Source organism: Pseudovirgaria hyperparasitica (genome assembly GCF_010093815.1).
Source record: "Pseudovirgaria hyperparasitica strain CBS 121739 unplaced genomic scaffold EJ05scaffold_15, whole genome shotgun sequence".
Taxonomy (NCBI): Eukaryota; Fungi; Ascomycota; class Dothideomycetes; order Acrospermales; family Acrospermaceae; genus Pseudovirgaria; species Pseudovirgaria hyperparasitica.
The window spans coordinates 604184-629107 of record NW_022985563.1 but is presented as its reverse complement, the minus strand read 5'-3'; the positions used below and the strand labels follow the sequence as shown (position 1 = coordinate 629107).

Sequence of the window (24924 nt, the reverse complement as noted above, 5' to 3'; positions counted from 1 at the left end):
AGAACAAGGTTGTCTTGAGAGTGGCGCCTTGTCGCCTTAGCCTTGAACTTGGCCGGAGCATTTGGGTCCTCCCGCGCCGCCCGCTGTACAACTGAATAGATCTAAGAGTCATCCCTCCCTCTGACGCATCTGTTATTGCAGTCATATCAAATAGTCTGCGCCATGAGCCACCACAACATAACTTCATTCTATGACGAGACACGAGCATCCATTATACATGCAACTACGAAACAGCTCGTTTCAATACCTTTATCCTTTGCCAGTAATACAAGTCTCTATAAGCGGTAGCGAAACAGCTCCCTAAAACTTCATTACCTCTCCCAGTATGTCGCTACATTCAGGCGTACAACAGACCATTCTCCCTGAACCAGGGGAACGCAATATCCTCATTACGAGTGCATTGCCGTACGTCAACAATGTGCCTCACCTGGGCAATATCATAGGGTCAGTGTTGTCTGCGGACGTCTTTGCCCGTTACTGCAGAGGCCGTGGACTCAGAACGCTCTACGTTTGTGGTTAGTGTTTCTCTATCTCAGCCAAGATCGTCGATGACAAAGGATTCTCATTCGTTGCTTACAGGCACTGATGAATATGGAACGACGGCGGAAGTGAAAGCCCTTGCAGAGAATTGCACACCGAAAGAGCTCTGCGATCGATATTTCGCTATCCACGCCGACATCTACCGCTGGTTCAACATCAGCTTCGATATCTTCGGACGTACAACGCATGAGCTACATAGTCAAACTACCCAAGATGTCTTCTTAAAGTTGCAGAACAATGGGTTCCTCGAGGAACGCTGGACAAATCAACTGTATTGCCAACAACATCTCTCCTTTCTAGCGGATCGCTTTGTTGAGGGTGAATGCAATGCTTGTAGCTACCCAGATGCTCGAGGAGACCAGTGCGATGGATGCGGGAAGATTTTAGACACTCTTGATCTCAAAAATCCTCGATGCAAAGTTGATGGCTCTACACCAGTCGTACAGGAAACTAAACACATGTTTCTAAGGTTAGACAAGCTGCAACCTAAAATCGATGCTTTCTATCGCCAGTCCGCCAAGAAAGGCGCGTGGTCCGAAAATGGCAAGCGTATCACCGAAGCCTGGTTGAAAGAGGGCCTTATTCCACGGAGTATTACTCGCGATCTAAAATGGGGTATAGCGGTACCTATCGCGCAATACGAAGATAAGGTCATCTACTCATGGTTTGACGCTTGTATCGGATATATCTCTATCACGGCACAGTATACACCTGAATGGAGGCGCTGGTGGCATAGCCCGGACGATGTGCAACTCTATCAATTTCTTGGTAAAGATAACGTCTCATATCATTCGGTAATCTTTCCAGGCTCGCAGCTTGGATCACAGGACGATTGGACGAAGCTCCACCACCTTTCAAGTACTGAGTATCTCACATACGAGGGTGGTAAGTTTTCAAAATCCCGCGGCATAGGCGTGTTTGGGGACACGGCTAGGAACACTGGTATTCCTGCTGATATCTGGCGCTTCTATCTACTCGCTCATCGTCCAGAGAGCGGGGACAGCGAATTCAATTGGGATGCGTTGATTAGTGGTAATAACAACTTGCTGCTCAAAAACCTCGGAAACTTCATCAATCGTGTGCTCAAATTCTTAAACGGGTCGCATTATGAGGGTGTCGTCCCCGAGTACACTTCGCACAAAGAGGCATCCCTTGACGTTTTAGAGGAAGATATCAATGCTCTCCTGACACAGTACATTCAAGAGTTAGACGGAGTCAAGCTGCGCGCCGCCCTCAACACTATCCTCCGCATCTCACAGCGCGGTAATGTTTTCCTTCAATCCGAAGGTCTAGACAACAAGCTGGCCATGAGCCAGCCATTAAAATGTGCAGCTATTATCGGGTACGCCGTAAACCTTGCACACCTCATTGCGGCGCTTCTGGCTCCGTATATGCCGGATACTGCACAATCAATACAGAATCAACTTAAGACAAAGCCAGATCTCATACCTGATGTCTGGGATACCAAGGCAGTTTCACCCGGACATACGGTGGGCACTGCGGCTCTTCTCTTTCGACGACTTGATCCTACGAAAGCATCGCAATGGAGAGATACGTTTGGAAAACAGGGACTCAAAAAAGACGGGCCTAAGAAAGAGAAATCCCAAAAGGGCGGACGATCCAAAGCGGATGGTATACCCATAGAGAAAGCGTGCCTTGCAGAGTAGATAACTGTTATTAGTGGCTGATTGAAATGTTTATCAATCTATTCGAAGAATACAAAGCTCATCTTACTTTTAATTGTTGAAGTAGTATATAATTATGAGTGTCAAGGCTATTCTTAGCGTATATGCATTTGGTGTGCTTTCCCATTTAGCCTTCCAAGTACTTCTCGTCTTACTTCATTGGTCTGGTTTCGGGTGACAGATGGTGTATCTTCTATACAACAGAATGTAAATTGCTTTCGATTAGCTTCCCAACAAGGGAACGAGAATAACGATTCTCCTCCCCCATCTGTACAGGTTACTTGGAGAGCCCCCACCCAATGCGACTGTTTATGATACACATCCGAAAACACTTCTGTTCGCTTCCTCTTGTTCGCATTGGTTACGCGGACTCGATACCCCTGATTCGACGCTCGCATATTGTACATATACACACCATGATTCTGTTTGCCATCTTTGTGAAGATTCACCCTGTAACAAAGCAAAAGGAATATAGGCCCCCTGAATATGCAGTATTGAATAGCTTCCCTCCCTGAAACAAACATCGAGCCCCCAGATCATGATCCAGCTTCGTTCGACTTGGCCCTTTTCTGGGCTTGGTCGCTGCCGCTGTCGTCCCGACCTCGCTTCTGCGCGCCGCCGCCGCGAGGTACGAAGTGTTGTGCACCTGGGTTCATGGGCGAGCCTGGTTGGTCGCTGCTTGTTGTTGAATTTGCGGCGAGGTTTGTTGGAGCTCCTCCTCCTCCTCGGGCGCCGCGTCCACGTCCGCGAGGAATGCCGCCTCCTCCACGAGGAATGCCACTTCCCGGCTGCGGAACCTGGCTGGTGATTTGAGCTGCTTGTTGAGCAACACCACCAGGACCTCCTCGAGGCATGCTGATGCCACCACGGGCACTAAAGGTGCCTCTGCCGAAGTTGCCTCGTCCTGCATTAGGATTTTGAGGAAGGCCTTGCGATTGCCCTTGACCTGGTAACGACGACTGGAAGGCTGGTGTCGGCGTTCCGAACGTTCCTGATGTTGTGTTGGAAGCCCCCGCGTTCTGTCGGGCCTGGTTTGTACTCGTTTGGCCGCCTGGTTGAACACTGAACATTCCTGGTCGAGGCTGTGCCATGCTCGATGCAATTGCAGGTGTAGACGTGTTCTGTTGCTGCGTGTTGGTAACAAAAGAAGAATGCGGGAGAGCAGATGGAGGTGGCTGCTGGGTTTGTGGTGCATTTGCTTGAGATGCTGTAGTTGGAGTCGATGGGACCGCTGGAGTCGGTGCCGGTACAGCTTTTGTGAGCTTCACGTCTTTGATAGTTATCCAGACCTCAATGACGGGCTTCTGAGGTGTCTCGTTCGCTGCGCTTTCCACCATGCCGACCTTCATTTGTGCCAAATTCCGCTGGTTTTCGAGGGAGCTTATCTTTATCTGGTAACGTTTTTGTAACATCATCTCTGCATTTTTGACTTTAGCATCACCTTTTGCAATCGTAGTAGCTGCCTCGGACTTCACAGCCTCGAGCGCCTTCTCGTGCTCGGCGTTTAAGCTCTTGGTGAATGTATCCTTCTCCAGGGCCAACTTGGTTTGAATATTACGTTTGATAATTCCATTGATGGTAGCATTTTTAGCGACTAGATCTTTGACCTCGGGGTCGGTCAAAGATTTAAGAACTTCGTCGCGACTCATGGTCGAATTTGCACCTCCGTTCATCGCAGGAGTCGGTGCGGGCTTCGACCCACTCTCCTCGGCCTTCACAGTCGGAGCTGCCTTAGGCTGGGACTCTTCAACCGTTGACGACACTTGAGATCGATTCGTGAATTCGGAGTTCAGGCGTGCAACCTCATCTGCATGTTCAGAGCTAATTCTTGACAATTCTTCAGAGTGCTCGGATTTAAGACGATTGACCGCCTCCTCATGCTCCGTCTTCATCTGTGCCAAAGCTTCGTTCTTTTCCCTTAACTTCGTGTTAAGCTGATTTTTCATATTCTCAGACCTTTTCTTGAACGTTTCTTCTAGGGTTGCCATTCTGTCCGCATGTTTCGCTTCAAGTTCAGCCTTGATGGTATTGACCTGCTCTGTGATTTGCTCTGCGGACAATCGCTCGTCATTCTCTGCCTCGTCCGTTGCCGGTCCTCCATTCGTGATGACAGAGGCGCGAAGAGCCTCGTTCTCTTGCTTAATGCTGGCTAGCTCTGCTTGAAGTCCTTCGAGCTCGGTAGAGGTATCTGGAATCTGACCCTCAGAATGACATTCTTGGAGCGTGGTGAGCTCTGCTTTGCTGGATTCGAGCTGATGTTGCAATGTGTTCTATCTGAATTAGTACCTTGAGTATCTGCCTAGCTTCTATAATGGACTCACAATTTGTTGCTCTAATTCGTAGACCCTTGCCCGCAGGCTCTCAATGCTGGCGTCAAGAGCATTCGATTTGGACAATTCTTCTGCTGCCTTCGTCTCCGCTGCAGTTGCACGAGCCTCTGCTTCTGCAACCTGAGCCTCGAGCGCTGCCTTGGTCTCATCCACCTCGCCACTCTCCGCGCCCTCACCCATCTCCGTATCTCGTTGTTCAGCGGCTGCAAGCGCATCATCTCGTGCAGTTTTAGTAGACTCGAGCTCGAGCTTGGTGGCTTCAAGTTGGCTGGCGACTTCGTTCTTTTCTGTCTGAAGAGCAGTGATTCTCTGGAGTCGCTTTGCGTCATGAGCCTTCGATTGCTCTACAAGCTTCGTTCTACGCTCATTGAAGGTGGTCAGTTGTTGTTCTAATGCCAGACGCATCTCCTCCACATGGCCGTCCAATCTTTCTTGCAGGGGTTGTTTTTCGGCCACAGCTTGCTCAAGTTCGGTCTGCAAGGTGGCAACTTGCTCTTTCAGACTGTCGTGCTCGGCAGGATCGATGCGGTTGTACTTCGACAGGATGTTCTGATTGCGCTGCTGCAGCTCGTCGCGCAGTTTTTCTAGCAGACCTATGTTGTCATTCTTGTTCTCAAGTTCATTTTCAAGCTCCTGTACTCTGGCCTCAAGAGGTTGTATACGGCTAACGAGATTTTCGACTTCAGCTACCTTGTCTGCAAGCTGCTTCTGGGCCTGTCTGGCCTCGTGACGAAGAGTCGTACTACTCTCCCTGAAGACATTGAGTTCGTTGATGGTGTCTATGAGTTGGGTGTGGCTTAGTGCATTCTGTTCCTTGTCGAGCTGCGATTGGCGCTCGTGGCTCAGCTTTTCGCGAGTCTGCTCGAGTTGTGTTTGAGTGTATTCAAGTTGCTGACGCAGACGCTTCTGTTCCTGGATCGACATTTCATATTGCACATCGACGATCTCTTTCTCGCGTCGAAGGTAGCGAATTACTTCTTGAACACTGTCTCCGCCTGGACCTGGAGATGCGACCGACGCCTCGTTATCAGTAGCCCCGTTCGTTCGTGATTGTTTCAGCGCCGTGATCTGGGAGCTGACATTATCAAGCTGTTGATGGAGCAGCTTATTCTGATTGTCAATCTCCTCGCGCCTCATCTTGAGATTCGTCACTTCACGCTCGTATCGGTCCTTGGTTTCGGACCAAGTCTTTTCGTTCTGGGCCAGGGCAGTCTTTGCAGTCTCGGCCTCGGCCTTGATACTAGCAACCTCCGTTCTGAGCTCGTTGTATTCACCTCGAATCTTTTGAAGAGCTGTTGTGGCTTCTGCGTGCTTCACAAGTTCGTTCTCATAGCTCTGCTGCGCGTGCTGCGCAATCTCAGCCTGCGTCTTTTTGTCTTCTTGATGGAAGTTGGCCGTTTCCTGCCATCTTTCACATTCATCCTTCAAGCGAGAAATGTCTGCTTCTAGGGCGGACTTCTGGTCGTTGAATTTGGAGTCGGCTTCGGCTTGAATTGCTTGCAGATCAGTAAGTTCCGTGCTTGTAGATGCAAGTTCAGACGTAATTTCGTCAACACGCTTTCCTAGATCAGAAATCTTGGCATCCTTCTCCTTGATCAGGGCATCAGTCTCTTCTGAGTATTGGTCACTCATGGCGGTGATGCTTGCTAGTTGTTCTTCGGCATCTTGGGCAATGTTCTTGTAGTTCTCGACGTGGACATTTGCAGATTCAACCTCAGCTTTAGTGAGCTCAAGATCACGTTTTAGATCAGCTACTTCAACAGCAAGTTCTTGCTCACGGCTGAGGGCGTTCATATCATCTTCGGCGGACGCGATATCCGGGCGGGTCGAGGGACGCGGCTGCAATGCGTCGGCGCGGGCCTCCGCATTCTTCAATTCGATCTTCAACTCCTCCACCCGTGCTTGGAGAAGATCTCGCGATGTCTGAGCAGCTACCAGGTCCTCCTTGATATTCTGCCGGCTCTTCTGAAGGTCGTCAATCTGCGCTCTGCTGTTCTCTTGTTCGTACTCCCGTCTGAGAGCTGCTTTCTTAGACTCTTCTACCTCTTCATCTAGCTTGCGCTTGATGGTGCTTAGTTCGGACTCAAGAGCGTCGGATTTGGTTTGAAGACGGCGTCGATTCTCAGACTCAGACAGCTCCCGCTCATTTTGAAGAGTTTGTAGGTCGCTGACAAGCTTGTTCAGTCGCCCTCTCTCTTCCAGTAGCGTTTTGTTGTCCTCTGTTAGTCTATTTTCGGATCTCTTGAGCATCTCGTTGAGCTGTTTCAGGTTGTTGACCTCATTCCTAGTACTGTCTGCCAATGTCTTGGCCTCGATCAGATCCTCAGCTACCTGCTGAGTTCTAAGGTCCTGCTTGGCAGCAGCTTCCCTCAGAGTATCGGTTCTTTGCCTCAGCTCGGCATTTTCAGCTTTCATTGATGACAAAGTCGAATTTAGCAGTTCATAGCGTTGGTGCTCAAGGGAGAGCTGGCTACTGAATTTGGCATTCTCACTTTGTAAGGTGCCTCTCTCTTTAGCCAACTGATCACGTTGCTGCTTCAGAATGGCATGGTCAGTATCGGCTTCATTCTTCATCGCGTCAAGGTGAGCTTGCATGTCCTTGATGATCTTTGCGTAATCCGCGATATCCTTTGATTGGAGTGGCTCATGGGTCGCCTCTCCTCCCACTTGTGACGCTCGGCCATCGACAGATTGTCCGAACTGGGATGCAAGGTCGTCCGCCGGAGGTAGTTGACCGCGGTGAGTGAGCATCCGACGGTACATGTCCCTCTCTTTAATGTAGCTTTGAGAACGAGTTTTAAGCGATTTTACTTCGTCCTCATACGATGCACATCGGTCCCGTAGTTGTTCAAGTTCTTTCAGTTCCTTCTCTTGCTGCTCGGCCTTGGCTTTGGCTTCTTCTCCCTCCATTCGCTGTGCGAAATTGCGAGTCGCCTCAAGGAGCTCAGTGTTGCGTTCCTGGAGCTCGCTCACAGTGCGGAAGATGACTAGGCGTTGGGATATTAATTGATTGACCGGACTCAATTCGCTGAGCTCAGCCTCGTCCAGCTCACCATTAGCGATGCGCTGGAAGATTTGTCGCTGTTCGCCGTTAAGACTATCAAGGCCACTCTCTCTAGCCTGTAGTTCAACGAGTAACACTCTCATCTGCGCGCTGAGGTCGCGCAGCTGTTGTCGTAAAATGCTCGACTCGCGGGCGCTTCCTTCGACCTGACTGTGCCACTTGCGAGCCTCTCGAGCGGCAACTTCGCGATCGCGGGTGGCTTCTTCGAGAAGAGCCGAGATTTCTGTCACTTCAGAGGTCAAACGATCCTGTTCGGCCTTCAGTTCTTCGATTTCTGGTTGTTTAGACTCCAGGTCTTGCACAAAGGTATCGAGAGTCTCTGTCAACTGCGCGCATCGTCTTCTCTGGGCAGCGACTTCTGCTTTGAGATCGGCATTTTCGGCGTACAGCTGTGTATTGGTGACGGAGTTGCTGGACTTGAAGCGCGACGAACCAGGTGTGAATGGAGATCCTGGTCGACCTGGAGTGCCGAAGCCATTCTGACCACGTCTCGGCGTTGAAGCTACAGCGCGAGCTTGCTCAGCAGCGAGCGAAGTTTCGATCTTCTCGATGTGTGACTCAAGCTCAGCTAGTTTGTTCTCAGCAGCCTCTTTGAGATTGCGCTCAGTTTCAACTTCAGCCTGGAGCTGACCGATTTCCAAAGCAGCCTCGTCTCTCACAGTATCCAACGATTGCTGCACTTCCTTCAATCGTGCCCGGTTCGTGTCGGAGCTCTGCTTCTGGAGCTCTGCCAGTCTTTGTGCATTATTGAGATCCAAGCGGAACGATTCTTCGGAGCGTGCAGCTTCCTCTTGTAATTTTTGTGTCTTGGAAAGTGCATCCTCTGTTGCTTGTGTCAACTCTTCAATGCGGTTGCGCAAAATGGTTTCCGTCCTTTTCTGTGATTCAATCGTGCTGGTAGAGTCTTCATTGGCACGCTGGAGCTCAATGATCCTGGCACCTTTCTCTTTCCTGAACCTAGAGTATTCTGCACCGCGAGTCTGAAGTTCAGCCTGATGCCACTCAACATCTTTCTTCAGGCGTTCGATTTCTTGCTGTTGCGTCTGATCCTTGAATTTGCTTCCCAACGCCGCGTTCTCAAGTGTTTGGTTCTTCTCTTCGAGTTCTGAAACTTCTTTACGTAGTACCAGGATCTTTTGGTGTTGTTGGGCAAGCTCTTCCGCGAGCTTGTCGTGTGTGGTAGATTTGGCTTCGAGCAGAGCTACTGTTTCGCGATTTGAGGCTTCGAGGCTGTTTATGCGGTTCTGGAGCGATTGCGTTTCGGACGAGGCAGTTGAAGTAGTTGCTTTGAGGTTTTGCAGCTCGGTCTCCACAGATTGACGCCGATTCTCTGCAAGTCCATATTAGCATAGCGACAACCTGCGCAAAGGGAGTGGTTACGATACCTACCTTCATCATTGAGCTTTTTGCGCAATTCTTCAATCTCTTTCAAGCTGTTGTCGACTGTCGCCTTGAGTGATTTTGCACGCGTATCACCAATATGCTTCGCAGTTTGAAGTTCGACCTCAGTACGGAGTTTGTCTGCCTTCAGATCGTCGAACTCACGTGCCTTCACCTCGATCTGCGCAAGGAGATCTTGAACAAGCTCTTTCGTAGGTTCGTCTAGAAGCGTTTGGAGCGTTGGCTGCGGTATTGTGTAGGACGCAGCAAGGTATGCTACGTCTACAGTTGCCGCGGCCATATTGCGACGCGGGGAAAGAAGCTTCAGGTGACGCGTAGCATTCTACTCAGACTCCCTATTTGAATAGTTGGCCCAAGGAAAAGTATCAAACAGATGGTTGTGCTGTTCGGAAGTCTTGTGGATAGGTCGACGCACCAGTTCAGTTCACTGTTGTGGATCGGTTCTGCCTGCATACCAAGGCGGCAACGCTAGGCATTAACCGCTATTCCACAATCCGCTAGCGGAGCTGTAATTGATATCCCGTGACGTCGTTGCGCTTGTGATTTCAGAGATTCATCAATACCTTATCTACTCAATACATGCCACGTACATACAGCAAACCTCGCCCCCAAAATCGTCAGCTACTCGATTCTTTGATACAGCGTTGTTGTCTTTCTCGAGGCACCACATCGTCCTCGACAGGTATACAACAATGTCTTTTCTCGCACCCAACGCAACCGCATCACCTACACCCTCAAACGCATCCAGCACCGGCCAGAAACGTAAACGACCTGCCCCTGCCGCCTCCATCCATTCTAATCTTGGTAATGGGGGTGGCCCACATCTCTCCGAAGGCGCCGCGCAACTTAAAGCCCAGGTACACTTCGCCGTCACCCGCCTCAAATCCACCGACAAAGCCGTCAGCTTCCAAGACCTTATCGACTACCTGTCAATTTCAGACCCCGGTTTTCAAGAGCGCTTACGCTACGCCCTCCCACGTCATGACCAGATCGAGTTCAACCCGAAGGGCTTCAATGGCGCGGGCTCGTATCGCTTCCGGCCGAAACACAACGTGCGCTCGGGCGAAGACCTCAAGGCGTATTTTCAAAAGCAGAAGGTGTCCCTCGGGCTGAACGCAAAGGAGCTTAAGGAAGGCTGGCCTGGCGCATGGGACGCCATTAACGAGCTCGACAAGAAAGGCGATTTACTGGTCATCCGCAACAAGAAAGAGAATACGCCCAAATATGTGTGGCAGAATGACCCGACGCTTTCTGCGAAGATCGATGCGAAGTTCTGCGACCAGTGGCACACGATTGCGCTGCCGGCAAATCCGGATGAGTTGAGGAGTAAGCTGGAAGCGGCGGGCTTGAAGCCGACTAGTGCGCCGAGGGAAGGGCTGACTGGGCCGAAGGTAAAGGAAAGGAAGAAGAAGGCAGCGAGAAAGAGTGGGAGACAGACCAATACACATATGGCGGGTATCTTGAGGGACTACTCGCACAAGCGCAAATAGAAGGCCCAGTCAAGACGGCAAGGCTGCATGCAATATCATTGTTTTCTAGCGGGGCGTTAGTTGGCATCAACAGGCATTGGCTGGCGTCTAAATCGATATTGATACAGCTAGTGGCTCATTCCTTTGGACACTACTTTAATTATAATGCTCGTGTATGGATCTGGAGAACTATGCTCGTAGTTAAAAGCTGTTGTGCAAAGGTATGCACATATACAACCTATACAACAAGAAACATTCCACGGAAGCCTCCTTACAACCTCTTCCGTGCCGCAAAGAAATAGTTCCCAATCTTCTCTCCTCCTTGAACCTCCTTCCAGCCTACTCCCGGCACATACATACATCCCATACATCGCACATCCTCCCAGCCCACCTGCCTGGCAAACCACTCCCTCAGTTCCGCCTCGTTTATGTACTTATTCCATTCATGCGTGCCGCGCGGCACAATACGCAGCATATCCTCCGCCACAAGCTTTGTCGTCAACCAACTCGTCCACGTGCGCGCAATCGTACTCAGTACAACCCATCCGCCAGGCTTGACATGAGGGAATATTGCCTCGAGGAACTGCGCAGGCTTGGCCACGTGCTCAATGACCTCGAACGAAGACACAACGTCGAACAGTGCATCAGCGCGCGCGGGCAGTGGTAATTGCTCGACGGACTTGTTCAGATATGTCAGCCGGCCGGGTGTAAGCAGTTTTGGGTCTGTCCGTCGGTGCCGTTGCGCAACATGGAGAACGTCGGGCGTCGGATCAATACCCGTGACGCTGGCAGTGGTGGGTAGGCGGGCGGCAGACTCGGCAAAGATACCACCGCCGCAGCCGATGTCGAGGTAGTGGAGGCTTGCGGGCGCAGGGTCGGGGTGCGAAGTGAGGAGGCAGCGGGCGATAAATGTGTGCCGGAGCGGATTCATGAGGTGGAGCAGGCGCGAGGGGCCATGGGGGTCCCACCAGCTACTGGCGAGGGCAGTGAAGTGTGTTACTTCGTTTGGGTCGATAGAAGTATATGCAGAGGAGGAGTATGGGTGTGGTCGTACGAGAGTCGGATGGTGAATTGAAGTGTTGCAGAGTGCTGGGCTACGTTGCGAAGAGGTGTGGCCGAAGCGCTCGCGCAAGGCTCTGGTGAAATTGAGTGATCGGAGCTGTTTCATCGTGATCGCAATGGCATTTCTCAAAAGGGAGATACGCCAGTACTGATACGAAGGTTGCTGAGCGTGTTGCAGCCATTAACGAAGTTTTAATGGCGCACGAAATAAATGACGTTTCATGAATGGATGTCAGAAGCTTGGGCCATCAGCATAAAACAATCCATCCCTGGACAAATTTAGGAGGGTTACTCAAGCGTCCAGCTATATTATGTATACTATACGAGTCGGCTATTATACGATATATCTAAGCCATCTTACTAAGTAATATAGAATAAGCTTCAAGCACGTATATATCCGTAGTCTATAAGTCAAAAACACGTGTAATCAGTGTTATTTTGAAGCCTACGAGATTAACTCAGTCAAAATCAGTTAAAAACACGTGTACAAGTGTTGTTTCAAAGCGTGCGAGGTCTAAAATTATATATAATAATAAGAGAGGGGGGGAGGAAGAGAGGGAGAGAGAAAGAGAGAAGAATAAGAGGCGGATAGAAGGGTACCGGAGATTACTTCGGCTAAACTAATAACTACATGATTACTCAGTAAATCTTTGTTTCGAACGTTTAGAATACTAAAATACGCTGGACGCTTGAGGGAACCCTCCGAATTTAGTTGGCACCGGAGCGTGTCCTGGGCGTGTCCGACAGTCCGGATCAGCCTCAGCCCTGTCACAAGGCGAGCCCCATTCGTGACACACTCCTCCATACCATGATTCTACTATGGATCATTGATGGAACATACAAAAGTGGCAACCCGTACAATTAAGTCTAAACCGGTGACAGATTTCTTTCGCGTGGCCTCTGAACCAAGACGCCCATCTCCGCCCCTATGGCATCCGGTGTGAGCATATATCCTTTCTCAAACAACAGCGCCAGCGCTCCGAAATACGCATAGTTATCTGCATTGTCGAGCGCCGCATCCGTGTGCTTCTGAATCGAGTGTTCCCACCCATACGGGTTGTCCTCGTCATCATTGACTTCATATGGTAGTGTATGCGTCAGCTCGTGTAGGATTGTGTGGCTTAGAAACACAGAGACGGCGCCCACACCGATTTTAGAGAGGTCAATACCTGTCTTTATATCAATGTACCCATCGAGCGTTGAGTATCGCTTCAACCCATCATTGCAGATTGTGATTGCGGCGCGCCGGGCAGGTGGCCTGGAGTGGAACGGCGAGCGTATAGCCTTCGTATATGTTACTGCGGTTGTGTCGTAGAAACATGCAGGTATGCCGATATGGTAAACACCACTTGTGTTGTCGACCCAGATCTGTTGGTCTGGATGTTCTCTGGAATTGGGCAGGGGCGCAGGGTCTCCTTGCATGAGCGGGCCTAGGGCTGTTCGATCTTTGGCGAGTTTCCATCGCTCATCATTGTCGCAGTAAATGTGAATATCTGCGCCGGAGAACGAATCTCCCGGACGGGTTTCGGCAATACTTCCAAAGATTGTGCTCACTTGGTCAAGTGCAACTTCGTAATCGTCACGATCAGCAATGTTCCAGACAAGCCTGAAGGCAGCTCCAAGGCCGAATGTGTCGTATTTCTCCCAGTCATCTTCGGCTTCCAGGTGCTGGCTAGCTAGAGAAGCCATCTTGATAGCTTCAGTGACAGCTTGCAAAACTGCTGGGTATGGAGAACAAGATGAATGGATGGCATAAGTCGTGGCCAACGGATCGGCAACGACAGGAACGACTGCCATGAGGAGTATACACCATGGGAGCATTTTTGTGAAATGAAAACTGGAATGGTGTAAGAAGTAGAAGTAAAATTTATTGAAAGTAGAAAATTTATAGAGGCCTTGAAAATTTGAATGACTTCCAAGTAGCGCTCGCATCATGGTAAACACTTACTCCTCGGCCCTACACACCTGGTCTTTCACTAATAGCGTATGGCGTCGCCAAGATCGTGCGCACGCATAGCTAGGATATTCCTCGTACAAGGGTTGAGTACCTGTCTGGGACATGCGGGAATTTTACATGAGAGTAAGGATATTAAAGATTGTTATAGTGATCCCCTTGTCGAGAGTATCGTGTATCCATACTATTATTAGGTCGCTCTGGGCGTAGGCCGAGATACGTCGCGATAGTACATAGCATATTGCGTAGAGCCTCAGAAACGCTAGAAGCCTCTTGCTAAGCACAGGGACTGAGCACTTCCTCTTACGGGAGGTTCCGCTAACTAAAACGATTCCCTTTTGGACTCTGCCATGGCTCACTGGGCTCGTACTTGCTCTTCTCTACTGTCTTCTGTCTCATCGCTTCAGGTGCATGTCTCGTGAGCGCTGGATCTTGACTAACTTCAAGGTTTGCATTTGCGCTATCTTCAGACGCAGACAGTCGGTTTCTATACTCTTCGGAGCGCATGCGATCTTGAAATGCACGTTTCTTGCGGTCGGCTTCGGCGCGTACTTCTCGGTCTGCGTTGATTTCTTTCTTTGCAAAATAGTATGCGCCGCCGCCGGCTAGAATAAATCAGCGGTTGTAAGAGCGAGTGCTTTATAGGCGTATGTCATGATAGGAAAGAAAAAAGGATGGAGTCTACGGACCTAGGATAAGGACGCCCCAGCCGTAGCTGCGAGTGTCATGAAGTGTTAGCTTTGGTATCGGAAGCTCCGATAGGCACACGAGCTGGTACCGTGATCACGTACCCTACTGATCGGATCTAGAATGATCAGCAGCTAAAGATTCAAAGGACTGAAAGCGTACGGTATTCATGATGAGAAGTGTGCCTTCGGCGTCGAAGTGACGTGAGAGAGTGAGGTTAAAAAGTCAAATTTCGTAGCCAGGGTCGTTGCAACGGCACTGGGCCATACGAATCGAGGGTTGGATCCGCAAAATGTCTTGGCAGGGTCTGAACGCCATTCGCAACTACTTATACCTATATATACATGTGAGGCATACTCAGTCTACATGTGTCTTGTATGTAAGGAAAGCAATGAGACATGATCAGATCACCTCCTCTTCACGGCTACATTCATGAGCCAGGGTCATGTAGCTTGACATCTTCTGTCGGATTATGATAGCAAAGATTGCATATACTTCTCCCCATGCATATAGATAGCAAATTGAAAGACTTATCGATTTATCGCGATAATCAAGAACTTGATAGGAAAATAGAGACAAGAACACGCGGGCACGAGTGCTAAGAAAGTTAGGTTCTAGGCAAACGACTAATTTGCTTAGCCCGCATGAATGCACGGGCCGATCAGTGAATGCTTCTCCGCACTCCGCATTCGCCTCGGCCTTCACGTCTATTGCTCTCAAATCTGTGTCGCACAGAATGACTGGTGGATAGTCTCTTTAGCATGACCGGCCTCCGTTCGCCACAGGTCTGAACCCCCTTTCGCCCGGCTACTTAATCGAACGATCGACTGAATACCATGATGCTGATCTTGTTCTCCGCAAGGCCGCACATTCGAATCAAAGCTCTTCATCGCCGTCTAGGCGAGATTACTCCTTAGGCAGTATTGTGGTCGATACAGGCACTATGCATGGGCATGACTAGAAAATGTCTCATGGCGGTTACCTGGCTGATGCTATATGGGGTGAGAGGCTATTGTGCACAACATGAGGGGTCTCCTATAGATAGGTCCAGCCCCGCGTGTGGGTGCAATGGGAGACCCCTCATTCTGACCACGGCTACAAGTATACCTAGCTCTCCTTGTGTCCGTTGAAAGGAGTCATCGCTTTCCAGTTTCCAGACGACGAACACATTGTCAAAGTTCCACATCTCCGTACCCACCTGCGTTACAATGTCTTCCTATCCAAAAGCCTCGACCGCCGTACAGCAGGCACTTGATGCATGCACATCGGATCCAAAGAAAGGGGTTTCTGGACTAGTGTTTGCCTCCATCAACAAGAAGGGCGAGATCATTCAGACTAATGCTTCTGGGAAGAGAGGCGTCAACACGAATAAAGCCATGGATGTTGACACAATATTTTGTATTTTCAGCTGTACGAAGTTACTGACTACTATCGTCTGTCTGCAGCTTGTAGAGCAAGGAAAGCTGAGCTTGGATGACCACAAGAGCTTGTATAAGCTTTGTCCAGAGCTGGAGAAAGTACAGGTTCTTCAAGATGACCTCACGCTTAGACCGAAGCAGCACGATATCACGCTTCGCATGCTCCTCACACACACTGCCGGCTTTGGCTACGAGTTCTTCAACGAGAAACTTCGAGACTACGCCCGCCCAGCTGGTTACGATGTCTTCCATGGCGACGCATGGGAGATCCTGCAGATGCCACTCGTCAACGAGCCTGGTACGAAGTGGGAGTACGGCGTAAGTAGCAAACTTCCCTTTATTACCCTTGTCTAACAGTCCTATAGATTAACATCGATTGGGCAGGCCTCGCCGCCGAACGTGCTGGTGGTAAGAAATTGAATGAGCTCATGCAAGATGGTATCTGCAAGCCACTCGGCCTCACGAACACCACTATGTTTCCTTCAACTGAAATGAAAGCCCAGCTCGCCGCTATGCACCAGAAATACCCTGACGGGAAACTCGTCGAGCGCGACCACCTCCTCCGCCGTTCCCTCTTTTCAACCACTCCAGAGGAGCAGGATCGTATCTTCAACAGCGGTGGCGCGGGCTGTTTCTCCAAACCCACAGAATATATCCGTGCGTACTTTGTGTCGTCCGTCGCCCTGCAAAGATTGACTAGCAGCAGAGGTCCTAGCCGCCCTCCTCAACGATGGCACATCCCCGAGCACCGGCTACCCTATCCTGTCATCCAAAACTGTGGATGAGATGTTTAAAAATCAAATCCCACAATTCCCTAACTTTGGCCACGACGGTCTGCCTGGCGCTAAACCCGACATGACGAACCCGATCCCAGACATGTATCCTCAGGACGGAAATCCGCCGCAAGGATGGGGTTTGAGTTTCTTCATGACGATTGAACCAGGTGTTACCGGTAGGGGAAGAAATACAGGATGGTGGGCCGGAATTAGTAATTTGTTCTACTGGGTGGACAGGGAGAAAGGTGTGGCAGGCATGATTGCGAGTCAGATCATGCCATTTGGGGATATGAGTGTTTTGGGCACATGGTTTGGGTGCGAGAAAGCGATCTATGACAACATTTGACTGTAGTTTCAAGGGAGATTGAGTAAATATGTCAGGTTCTGAGAGGACCACGACCCTGTGAACGTCATATGAGGATACTGGATCTCACTGTACATGTAGCAATGATAAGTTTATAGCTTGAGTTTACATGAGCTAGGACAGGGGTCCTCATACCTTTTGATATGTCATACTCAGTTATTCTATCTATTTATGCGCTTAAATCAATCCATAGATTTGTTAAACAGCGTCTTTAGCAGGATTGTCCATACAGAAGTCAAGGCCAAGTACTTGCTGCCTGAGGCTCAATAGCACCGGATGCGCTCGGCATGACACACATCGCGCATTGGGGCTTCCTTTGAAGCGATCTGGCCACCAAATTCAAACTCCAGTCAATCTATAAGAGACCACGGCGCATTGAGTATTCGATACAAATCCGACTCAATGGTTGTCCAACTTCATTCAATTTGGAGGGCGAAGACTTGATCTTCGGGTCGACCTACATTATCACATATCGTATCCACCATGCTCACCATGCATTCTAACATGTCGGAACAGTCCATCTTGCAGTCCAAAAAGTCATCTTTCAGTCTACGCAGGATTTTCAAGTCAGATAAACACTCTGCGAAAGATCCCGGAGGCCAATCTCAAAGCGGCAAACTGCGCAAGAAGAACCTGCCGGCGCCAGTGTCGAGTCAAGCAAATGATCTCGGAGAACGACACGAATATGCGATATTCAACGATAACCCATCAAATGAGTATTCTCGCCCTCAAATTAAAGACTCTGGTGATGTAATGCATGGGCTCGCACATCGCGACTTTCTTCATGACGATGATGATGAACCCCCTCCCAAGGACCACTTCTCGCCAAACGCTCGACGGCGGAAGCGTCAAGGTATGCTCGTATCCCCAGAGCACGAAAAACGCATTGCGTCTCTCCCACCAGAGGTTTGGAAGCGTATTGCACTTTTCCTCAACCCCATCGACGCTGTCAATCTCGCCATATCCAACAAAACCCTCTACACAAAACTTGGCCTGATGCCTTTCGAAATGTTCAACTCCATAGAACACCGTCACTTCAAACATGCCTTCCTACACGCCCTCGATGAGCAATACCCGGGCCATCTGCTTTGCTTCCCCTGCAGCAAGTACCACAAACGCCTGCACCCAGGCAAGGAAACGCTCAAAATCGAATACGTCAACAACCCTATCTTCGCCTGCCCGAACATAAACTCCTCTGTCCTGCCTCGCATGCGGCTCACGCACGCCCGCGAGCTGCCCTACGCATACATCCAACTTGTCCTTCGCGCCGCAAAACACACACCATCCTACGGCATCTCCATCGACGCACTCTCAAAGCGCTGGCGTCATGCCGGCTGGACGCACCGCACGCGCTTCCTAATCCACGACGGCCGCCTCCTGATGCGCGTCATCAGCCGCGCATTCACACTCCCGGCGCGCGACATGACCGAGACCAGCATGCGGCACATCCTGTACGACCGCGAGGAGTACATGCCCTTCTTCAGCGTGTGCGCCCACTGGCGCGACGGCCTGCTCATGCCCACGTGTAAATGTATGATGTCGCATGTCCCCGCTCCGCCTGAGAGCATCTACCAGCAGCTACAGAAGGCGCCCACGTTCTCGCGCGAGCGCGCTAATCCGGGCTTGATCGTGCGTGGCTGTGATACCTGTCGCCCTGCACGGAGATGTCCTGAGTGTCCCACCGAGTACCTGGTCGAGATCAATATGGTCGAGGATCCGAGTGATCCCGTGCAGAAATTCAAGCATGCGATTGTCGTCACGCGCTGGAGTGATCTAGGCGATGGGCGTAGTCCGTATACGAGTCCGGAGTGGGTTGCCATAAATGGGCTAGAGAGCCAGGAGCGCTTTGATAGTTTCTCGCATTATGGCCGCAGGGCTGTCGGTGGCGTTTTTGAGAGTAAGGTTAGCGGCCAGGTGCCGGCGATGAGGTTATTGAGTCTGAATCCAAAGAATGTGAAGAAGGGCGAAGAAGGGGACGGCTGGTATTAGGGGAGATATTAGGCTCAAGAATAGTATATCATGTTGCAACGGAACATGTTGCGCGTGTATGCGGACGCTCGTGGGATAGAGATTTCACTTATTGTATTCACGTCTAAGATCGCGGCCAGCGCCCTCAGTGATTTAATACTCACAGTCGACTAACGCTATTAACGATCATACGTATGTTCGCCCTGAAGATTGGAGTTTCTATGCACAAACTCCTCAAGATCAAAAGCAATCGTAGCCGATTGTATCGAGGCGAAACTTTTATCTCACTGTTTTACTTCGGTAATTACAGCTTTTGTTCTATATGCAGTGCGGACTCAAAGCTTTGCCCTTGCTCTCGTCCTCACGAAATCATGCGCATCCTTCGCGGCCCATTCCTTCAACACCTTCCGTTGTATCTTCCCACTCGGACTCTTTGGCACTTCATTAATAAACTGGATTCCACCCAAGAGGCGCTTGTGCTTTGCAACCCTCTGATTGAGCCATGTATGTATGTCCTCCTCTGTCATCCTGCCCTTCACATTCTCTTGTAAAACAAGATACCCACGCGGCAGCTCCTCGTGATCAAGTTGCAACGCGCACACAGCAGCGTCTGCGACATCAGGGTGTTCAAGCAGTAGAGCCTCGAGCTCTGCAGGAGCAACTTGAAAGCCCTTGACCTTGATAAGTTCTTTCTTGCGGTCGACGATCCAGTACCAGCCGCGTTCATTGCGTACGGCAACATCGCCAGTGCGCATGTAGCCATCATCATCAAATAGTTCTCGTGTTGCTTGCGCATTGCGCCAGTAGCCCAGACACACGTTCGGGCCTTTGACAAGTACTTCGCCACGCTCACCCACGCCGACTTCGCGACCATCATCAGAAATCAACTTCACGGACGCGTTCGGGTCGATGTGGCCGACACTGCCGCTGCGGTCGTCTAGACCGCCAGGCACGTGGAGCATGGAGCATGTGAGCTCTGTCATACCCCACGTCTGCACGACTTGAACGTTACATTTCGTTGAGACTTCGTTCTGGAGTTCGGCAGAGAGCGGGGCTGCGCCACAGAGGATGTTCACGAGGGAGGATATGTCGTAGGATACGGTTTCGGGGCGTTTTGCGAGCATGACAAGGACAGGGGGCGCGGTCTGGATGTGCGTTATACGGTGAGTCTGGATGTGGCATAGAAATGAAGAGAAGGAGAAAGTCCGCATGAAGAAACAAGGCGTGAGCAATTTACAGGCGGCGCCAATGGACCATAGCTGGCCATAAGCATGATATAGCGGGAGGAAGCCTAGCCAGCGCTCTGTGGGTTTGGTCTTGGGCGTATAATCTTGTTCGAGGTCTCGCATGTATATTGATTGCTCGATATTTGCGATAACATTTTGATGGGAAATCATCACACCTTTAGGGAGACCAGTAGTACCCGAAGAGTAGTTAATGACTGCAGTTGTTGTTGCGCATGCGTCGCCATTGATGGCTCTCCAGGTCCAGTGCTTTGCTTCGTCGGGAGATCCAATCATGGATCTCCAATCCCGAATACCCTGAGTAGTTTGACATTCGACGTCATTGAACAGGAAGACTTTGTCTCGTGGAAATCTAGCTTTATCAATTGCTGGTAGAGCGGAACCAAGTAAGGCCGGATCCACGAGAATGACCTTCGCGCCTGTATTCTCGACTTGATACACGATCTCTGGACACCATTAGTTGATGCCATACAACACTTGGCCCGAACGTACCCGAGACACTATAAGCTGGATTACATCCTGAAAATATACACCCACTAGCAGATACACCCAGATACGCTACAGGGACAAATATATGGTTGGTTGCGAAGGTCATAACAACATCACCCTCGTGCATTCCCAGCTTCTGTAGGCCCACTCCAAGTCGCTTGGACCATTGCAATAGCTGCTTGGGAGACAGACTTCTATCTGGCTCAGCAGCATCTATCCATATTGGCTGGTCTGAAGATTCTTTGTTCTCTGGGAATAGATAACTTAGGATGTCTTTTGCGGGGATCTCGATCTTGAATGGGGAGTGCTGGGGCATGGTGGGCAATTGTTGACCACAACTCATTCAATCACAACTATCAGACTGCTGGTGATTCTTACGTATCAGAACGAGAGTATGATGCTCTGCTGGCTGCATCATGGTAATCCTCGGTCAACATTAGCCGTTAGCTTTGGATGAACGGATGGCGGAGATGTTGACAGTCTGACGTCGGCGGACGCATCGGCAGCTAGACGTGACGCGCGGATATTCCGGTGATCCGAGCGCCTGGGGTTGAGAACGGAAACGAGATTCCTCCGTCTTTCCTGAATGCAGGCTTCTCTGCCTGCCAGGGGACATATTTTGACTATGTTGAGCGCCTCCCTCACACTATGACGCGAGTATGGACAATTGGGGCGACCCTTGGGCCGACAATGCAAACCAAACACCTCCACTGTTGGATGTGAATACATCCGCTACTCCTAGAAGCTCTGCAGCTCTGCCAATATGGAACGACGCGCCCGGCTGGGCCAACGAAGGAGATGATGATAACGACTGGGGCGCCTTTGAAGATCCGTGGAATGGAAAAGCAGATGAACTGGAAGTCGATGGCGACTTCCATGCCGAAGACTCCGGGGTCGGAAGCGCGTCGGACCAAATGCAGGCAACGTCGCAGACGCCTCAAATAAGCCCAGATACACTTCGTGCAGACCGACTAGAAGACGAGCTTGAGGATGAGGCTTCGAATAGCACGGCCTCTCACATCTCATCTTCATCACCTACTTCTACATTCATTGCTAGCCCGCCCCTCTCCACGATTGACATACTTCCCGAAACCGCAAGTGAAATGGGAGAGCACGGTCAAGGTCTTCCGCAAAACAATGCCGTATTTCAGCATCCGTCAAGACTCATCGATGGAGAGGAATACGCATACCAATATACTGGAGAAGACTCTACAAGACCATCAACGTCGCATACAGAGACCAGTAGCATCAAAGAAAGCTCAGGATCCCCACGAACCTCGGTCGAGGACGAGCACCACGATATAAGACACCTCGAAAAAGCAGAGCCTTCGCCAGGGACTGAAGATGTTGACCAGCTTGCCAAAATACCCAAACGTGGAACTCATGATGATAATGATCAGTTCGCCATCCATCAAAAGCAGGCGGCTGTGACTGAGGATGGCACATCAAGCGAAGATGAAATAAGTACTACCGTCGGTCGAAGGAACAGTCCAGCACCTATCCCATCTTTCGTAATTGACACTTCGATCGTGGAAGACTTGTTAGGCGAAACCCCTGAGTCAAAGTCCCTGGGACAGCCAATTGATGATATGTTGACCTCAACATCCTCCAGAAAGGCTTGGTATCGGCTCACTAGGCAGGAGACTATGCGAGAATTTGACACCGGGAAAGACAATAACAACTATGTCCGTGTCGCATGGCGTGACTCCCAAGTCAGAAAAAATGTGAATGAAGTGGTCATTCGATGGATGGTCGAAGATCGTGCTACAGGCAAGCCGAGCCTTGGAAGACCTGGCGCTGCATTCGGTTGGGACCAGCCACAGCATCCTGCTCAGCGTACTGCGCCGACGAGGTTGCAGGCACCATCATCAACAATCACTGAGCGTTCACAATCCACCGAAGATCTGCAGTCGAACAGTGAAAGTAAAGCTTCTGAGTCTTCATTCGCACAATTTGGATGGAGTTCCACGGCGTCGAGAGAAGATAATTCAGACCTGAAAGACAATTTGACGAAAGAGTTAGCTCAAGATTCCCCGAAAAAGGCAAAGGTATCATTCGCTGTTCAAGCACTATCAAAGATCCGACCCATGTCAACAGATTTATCTATCCAGATGTCTCATTACAAACACACAAGGGGTTCTCAGAGCGTCAGTGGCCCGAAGAACCAAGCGCTCCGCCCAGCCATCGACGATCTCATGCACAGTGTCGCGCAAAAAGACATGAAAATTTCTCCAATGGTGCCTGCCGAAAAGGTACCTGTGTCGCCAGACTCTCTTCAATGGCCGTTGCAGGATGGTACGGACCCATGGCGAGATGCTACCACGATGGGCAAGCCTAGCGTCGAAACTGGAATAAGTGATGAAGACGAATGGCGTGATATGAAACCCTCTGGTACGACCATAGAGCAAGGAGTAGATTCATTCGGGTCAAGAGCGGCTTTTGCCTCTGAGCGCCGTGCAAGCTCGGAACATACAACGACACAGCTTTTTGCGCAAACTCAACATGATCGAGTTCCCACCGAACCATCTAATCCCTCACTACTGCTTTATCCTGCATGTCAGACTGCTAATGATGATACCTGGGCTGACGCCGACTTGACCGTTCTTAATCCCACCCCAACACGATCTCTCGAAGCTACACTGCAGATCCATGATTCTCGTCCATTTGACGCAGCGGTCCCAGCGGTCCAGACACGGCCATCCTCGCCTACTCCATCTAAGTCAATTCCAGCAGCTCATACTCGAACACCATCCAGTGCATCACTTGCGCTAGCAGACGAGCAAGAGTCCCAGAATGTCATTCGATCTGTCCTTATGGATCTACCAGATTTTTCCTATATGATGCGCTAGAAATATCACTTCTTCTTGAATAAGCTAACTGTCGTATGCAACTTCCAAATGTACTCCATGTTGAGCATTGCGCGGCGTATTCGGTTTGCATCACACTGATCAGCATAACAGTAAACGTCTACTGATGCGTCGGCTCGAACTGGTGGAGGACACATTAGATGACCTGGTAAAATAAAATTCACTTTGACTTGCAATTGTTACAGCTTCGTCTGTTGGCGTTTTCATCGGCTACGTCTCTACTGCGGTGGTGGTGCAACACGGAAAATGTGCTATCCGATCTAAATGAGCTCGGTCCCCTCCGAAAGTGTCCACTTAGTTGTCCTAGGTGAGTCCCACTTGTACCAATACGGAAAGTATAGATCGTCATCCTGGGGCCAAATCTGGGGGTGCAGATTAAGCTTTTTCGAACCTGTATATCTGGAAGCAGGGCATGAGAAACAGGTCTGAAATCAACACCAACTTGGTCCAATACATGCAAAAATCCATATCCAACGATGAAAACCCTTGACACAACCCCTTATCTCGCCTGCACTACTCTCCTGGCCCTCTCCGCCTCTGCTCTTGTCGGCCCAATTGGCTGCACCACTCAGTCGCAACCGAATCCTATTGCTTTACAGTACCCCAACCTTGCCACGGGCACCGCAAATGGCACAACTCTCATAATCCCCATTTCCCTATCCTACGCACAATCCCTTGTCCCCGCTGGCGCCCGCATCCTTCTCGATCAACTCTACAGCCTGCAACCAGACTTTCCACGCGATTAATTCCCTCTCCTCGTCCAAGGAGTCTACGACCACGACATCCGAGCCTCCGGCCTGAATTTGATCCCGGATTTTTCGCGGGTTGAGGTCAATCTGCCGTTCGTTGACATCTTCGGCGATAGCCAGACGATTTTCCGGTATGCGCAGAGTCTAGTAATCAGTGAAAACATTCTTGCCATTGCGGGCGCCCAACCGTATTACACGCCGCCGAGTCCGATTGTTGCGAGCTTCGATCCGCCATGTGATGCGTATCGCTCCGACGCTTCATCCCCTGGAGAGCTACTCTTCGACGCTTATTCTATCCTCCACCCGCACGACAGTCCGCTGTTCAAGACTCGCTTTTCGCCTGTAAAGAGCCAGCCATATAGCATAGAGTTATACCGCAACACGTCGAATCAAATCATCACAAACGGCAAGCTTTGCGATAACTTCACTACCATCTTTGATTCTGCTGTTACAACAGGAGAGTATGCGCCCGTACCAATTAAAGCGTATGTTGAGATTGGAAAGCCCGCGCTTCCAGAGAGCAGCAAGTGGGAGGAGGTATATGGACTGAAGGCGGATTTTGCGTTTATCGAGATGAACTATCTCGATTGCGAGCAGTTCAGGTCCTGAGACTGATCTAAATGCCAAGATGTAGGATGGGTATTCAAGGGACTGGACCTTCTGTGGGCTCACTGCTCGGGTTATCAAGAATTACCTTGCAATGCTAAAAGCCATTAGAGTATAGTATGCTAGTACCCTCTAGTATGAGACAGAATGTAGTATTACAGAGTTACTAGAATACCTACCTTAGGTAGTACTCTTACTAAATAAAGCTAAATCTACAATGTAAAACTAATGTTCCTCTTACAAGCTGAATA

At 50.2% G+C, this 24924-nt stretch overlaps 11 protein-coding genes across 11 annotated transcripts; 6 read left to right on the top strand and 5 right to left on the bottom strand.

The window, feature by feature from the left end:
• The first annotated feature begins 35 nt into the window (after positions 1-35).
• EJ05DRAFT_468664 (methionyl-tRNA synthetase) lies at positions 36-2309 on the top strand. Its single transcript, XM_033742879.1, has 2 exons — positions 36-515; positions 580-2309. Exons 1-2 carry the CDS (start codon positions 326-328, stop codon positions 2205-2207), a joined length of 1818 nt encoding a protein of 605 aa, XP_033597329.1. The 5' UTR covers positions 36-325; the 3' UTR covers positions 2208-2309.
• Positions 2310-2808: 499 nt separating this feature from the next.
• Positions 2809-7821, bottom strand: EJ05DRAFT_136859 (uncharacterized protein). Its single transcript, XM_033739194.1, has 3 exons — positions 4547-7821; positions 3611-4495; positions 2809-3348 (listed from the first exon to the last, which is right to left on the bottom strand). Exons 1-3 carry the CDS (start codon positions 7700-7702, stop codon positions 2878-2880), a joined length of 4512 nt encoding a protein of 1503 aa, XP_033597328.1. The 5' UTR covers positions 7703-7821; the 3' UTR covers positions 2809-2877.
• Positions 7822-9555: 1734 nt separating this feature from the next.
• On the top strand, positions 9556-10825 carry EJ05DRAFT_479284 (transcription initiation factor IIE, beta subunit). Its single transcript, XM_033744644.1, has one exon. The coding sequence runs from the start codon at positions 9713-9715 to the stop codon at positions 10508-10510; it is 798 nt and encodes a 265-aa protein (XP_033597327.1). The 5' UTR covers positions 9556-9712; the 3' UTR covers positions 10511-10825.
• Positions 10616-11815, bottom strand: EJ05DRAFT_479283 (ubiquinone biosynthesis O-methyltransferase). Its single transcript, XM_033744643.1, has one exon. It carries the CDS (start codon positions 11655-11657, stop codon positions 10761-10763), a length of 897 nt encoding a protein of 298 aa, XP_033597326.1. The 5' UTR covers positions 11658-11815; the 3' UTR covers positions 10616-10760.
• Positions 11816-12381: 566 nt separating this feature from the next.
• On the bottom strand, positions 12382-13388 carry EJ05DRAFT_513790 (uncharacterized protein). Its single transcript, XM_033748468.1, has one exon. The coding sequence runs from the start codon at positions 13370-13372 to the stop codon at positions 12419-12421; it is 954 nt and encodes a 317-aa protein (XP_033597325.1). The 5' UTR covers positions 13373-13388; the 3' UTR covers positions 12382-12418.
• A 53-nt stretch (positions 13389-13441) lies between these two features.
• Positions 13442-14398, bottom strand: EJ05DRAFT_479282 (uncharacterized protein). The gene is made up of 4 exons (XM_033744642.1): positions 14355-14398; positions 14297-14310; positions 14195-14220; positions 13442-14110 (listed from the first exon to the last, which is right to left on the bottom strand). Exons 1-4 carry the CDS (start codon positions 14361-14363, stop codon positions 13824-13826), a joined length of 336 nt encoding a protein of 111 aa, XP_033597324.1. The 5' UTR covers positions 14364-14398; the 3' UTR covers positions 13442-13823.
• An 843-nt stretch (positions 14399-15241) lies between these two features.
• On the top strand, positions 15242-16764 carry EJ05DRAFT_136715 (beta-lactamase/transpeptidase-like protein). The gene is made up of 3 exons (XM_033739193.1): positions 15242-15928; positions 15976-16267; positions 16326-16764. Exons 1-3 carry the CDS (start codon positions 15401-15403, stop codon positions 16730-16732), a joined length of 1227 nt encoding a protein of 408 aa, XP_033597323.1. The 5' UTR covers positions 15242-15400; the 3' UTR covers positions 16733-16764.
• A 320-nt stretch (positions 16765-17084) lies between these two features.
• EJ05DRAFT_479280 (uncharacterized protein) lies at positions 17085-18985 on the top strand. The gene has a single exon (XM_033744641.1). It carries the CDS (start codon positions 17234-17236, stop codon positions 18737-18739), a length of 1506 nt encoding a protein of 501 aa, XP_033597322.1. The 5' UTR covers positions 17085-17233; the 3' UTR covers positions 18740-18985.
• On the bottom strand, positions 18986-20911 carry EJ05DRAFT_479279 (4-coumarate-CoA ligase). The gene is made up of 2 exons (XM_033744640.1): positions 20455-20911; positions 18986-20408 (listed from the first exon to the last, which is right to left on the bottom strand). The coding sequence occupies exons 1-2, from the start codon at positions 20765-20767 to the stop codon at positions 19054-19056; spliced, it is 1668 nt and encodes a 555-aa protein (XP_033597321.1). The 5' UTR covers positions 20768-20911; the 3' UTR covers positions 18986-19053.
• A 132-nt stretch (positions 20912-21043) lies between these two features.
• Positions 21044-23742, top strand: EJ05DRAFT_479278 (uncharacterized protein). The gene has a single exon (XM_033744639.1). It carries the CDS (start codon positions 21111-21113, stop codon positions 23298-23300), a length of 2190 nt encoding a protein of 729 aa, XP_033597320.1. The 5' UTR covers positions 21044-21110; the 3' UTR covers positions 23301-23742.
• Positions 23583-24676, top strand: EJ05DRAFT_503810 (uncharacterized protein; the record flags this gene model as incomplete). The annotated part of the gene is made up of 2 exons (XM_033747479.1): positions 23583-23625; positions 24084-24676. The coding sequence occupies 2 exons, from the start codon at positions 23583-23585 to the stop codon at positions 24674-24676; spliced, it is 636 nt and encodes a 211-aa protein (XP_033597319.1).
• Positions 24677-24924: the final 248 nt, after the last annotated feature.

Excerpts from the sequence above, each read along its gene's own strand:
- EJ05DRAFT_468664 (XM_033742879.1), top strand. The coding sequence starts at position 326 with ATGTCGCTACATTCAGGCGTACAACAGACCATTCTCCCTGAACCAGGG. Across the intron at positions 516-579 it reads CAGAACGCTCTACGTTTGTG|GCACTGATGAATATGGAACG; the intron begins GTTAGTGTTTCT and ends CGTTGCTTACAG.
- EJ05DRAFT_136859 (XM_033739194.1), bottom strand. The coding sequence starts at position 7,702 with ATGAGAGTGTTACTCGTTGAACTACAGGCTAGAGAGAGTGGCCTTGAT. Across the intron at positions 4,496-4,546 it reads ACGAATTAGAGCAACAAATT|AACACATTGCAACATCAGCT; the intron begins GTGAGTCCATTA and ends TAATTCAGATAG. Across the intron at positions 3,349-3,610 it reads AAAAACGTTACCAGATAAAG|AGAACACGTCTACACCTGCA; the intron begins ATAAGCTCCCTC and ends ACACGCAGCAAC.
- EJ05DRAFT_479284 (XM_033744644.1), top strand. The coding sequence starts at position 9,713 with ATGTCTTTTCTCGCACCCAACGCAACCGCATCACCTACACCCTCAAAC.
- EJ05DRAFT_479283 (XM_033744643.1), bottom strand. The coding sequence starts at position 11,657 with ATGAAACAGCTCCGATCACTCAATTTCACCAGAGCCTTGCGCGAGCGC.
- EJ05DRAFT_513790 (XM_033748468.1), bottom strand. The coding sequence starts at position 13,372 with ATGCTCCCATGGTGTATACTCCTCATGGCAGTCGTTCCTGTCGTTGCC.
- EJ05DRAFT_479282 (XM_033744642.1), bottom strand. Across the intron at positions 14,111-14,194 it reads CTGGGGCGTCCTTATCCTAG|CCGGCGGCGGCGCATACTAT; the intron begins GTCCGTAGACTC and ends GATTTATTCTAG.
- EJ05DRAFT_136715 (XM_033739193.1), top strand. The coding sequence starts at position 15,401 with ATGTCTTCCTATCCAAAAGCCTCGACCGCCGTACAGCAGGCACTTGAT. Across the intron at positions 15,929-15,975 it reads GTACGAAGTGGGAGTACGGC|ATTAACATCGATTGGGCAGG; the intron begins GTAAGTAGCAAA and ends ACAGTCCTATAG. Across the intron at positions 16,268-16,325 it reads CAAACCCACAGAATATATCC|CCGCCCTCCTCAACGATGGC; the intron begins GTGCGTACTTTG and ends CAGAGGTCCTAG.
- EJ05DRAFT_479280 (XM_033744641.1), top strand. The coding sequence starts at position 17,234 with ATGCTCACCATGCATTCTAACATGTCGGAACAGTCCATCTTGCAGTCC.
- EJ05DRAFT_479279 (XM_033744640.1), bottom strand. The coding sequence starts at position 20,767 with ATGCCCCAGCACTCCCCATTCAAGATCGAGATCCCCGCAAAAGACATC. Across the intron at positions 20,409-20,454 it reads TCCAGCTTATAGTGTCTCGG|AGATCGTGTATCAAGTCGAG; the intron begins GTACGTTCGGGC and ends AATGGTGTCCAG.
- EJ05DRAFT_479278 (XM_033744639.1), top strand. The coding sequence starts at position 21,111 with ATGGACAATTGGGGCGACCCTTGGGCCGACAATGCAAACCAAACACCT.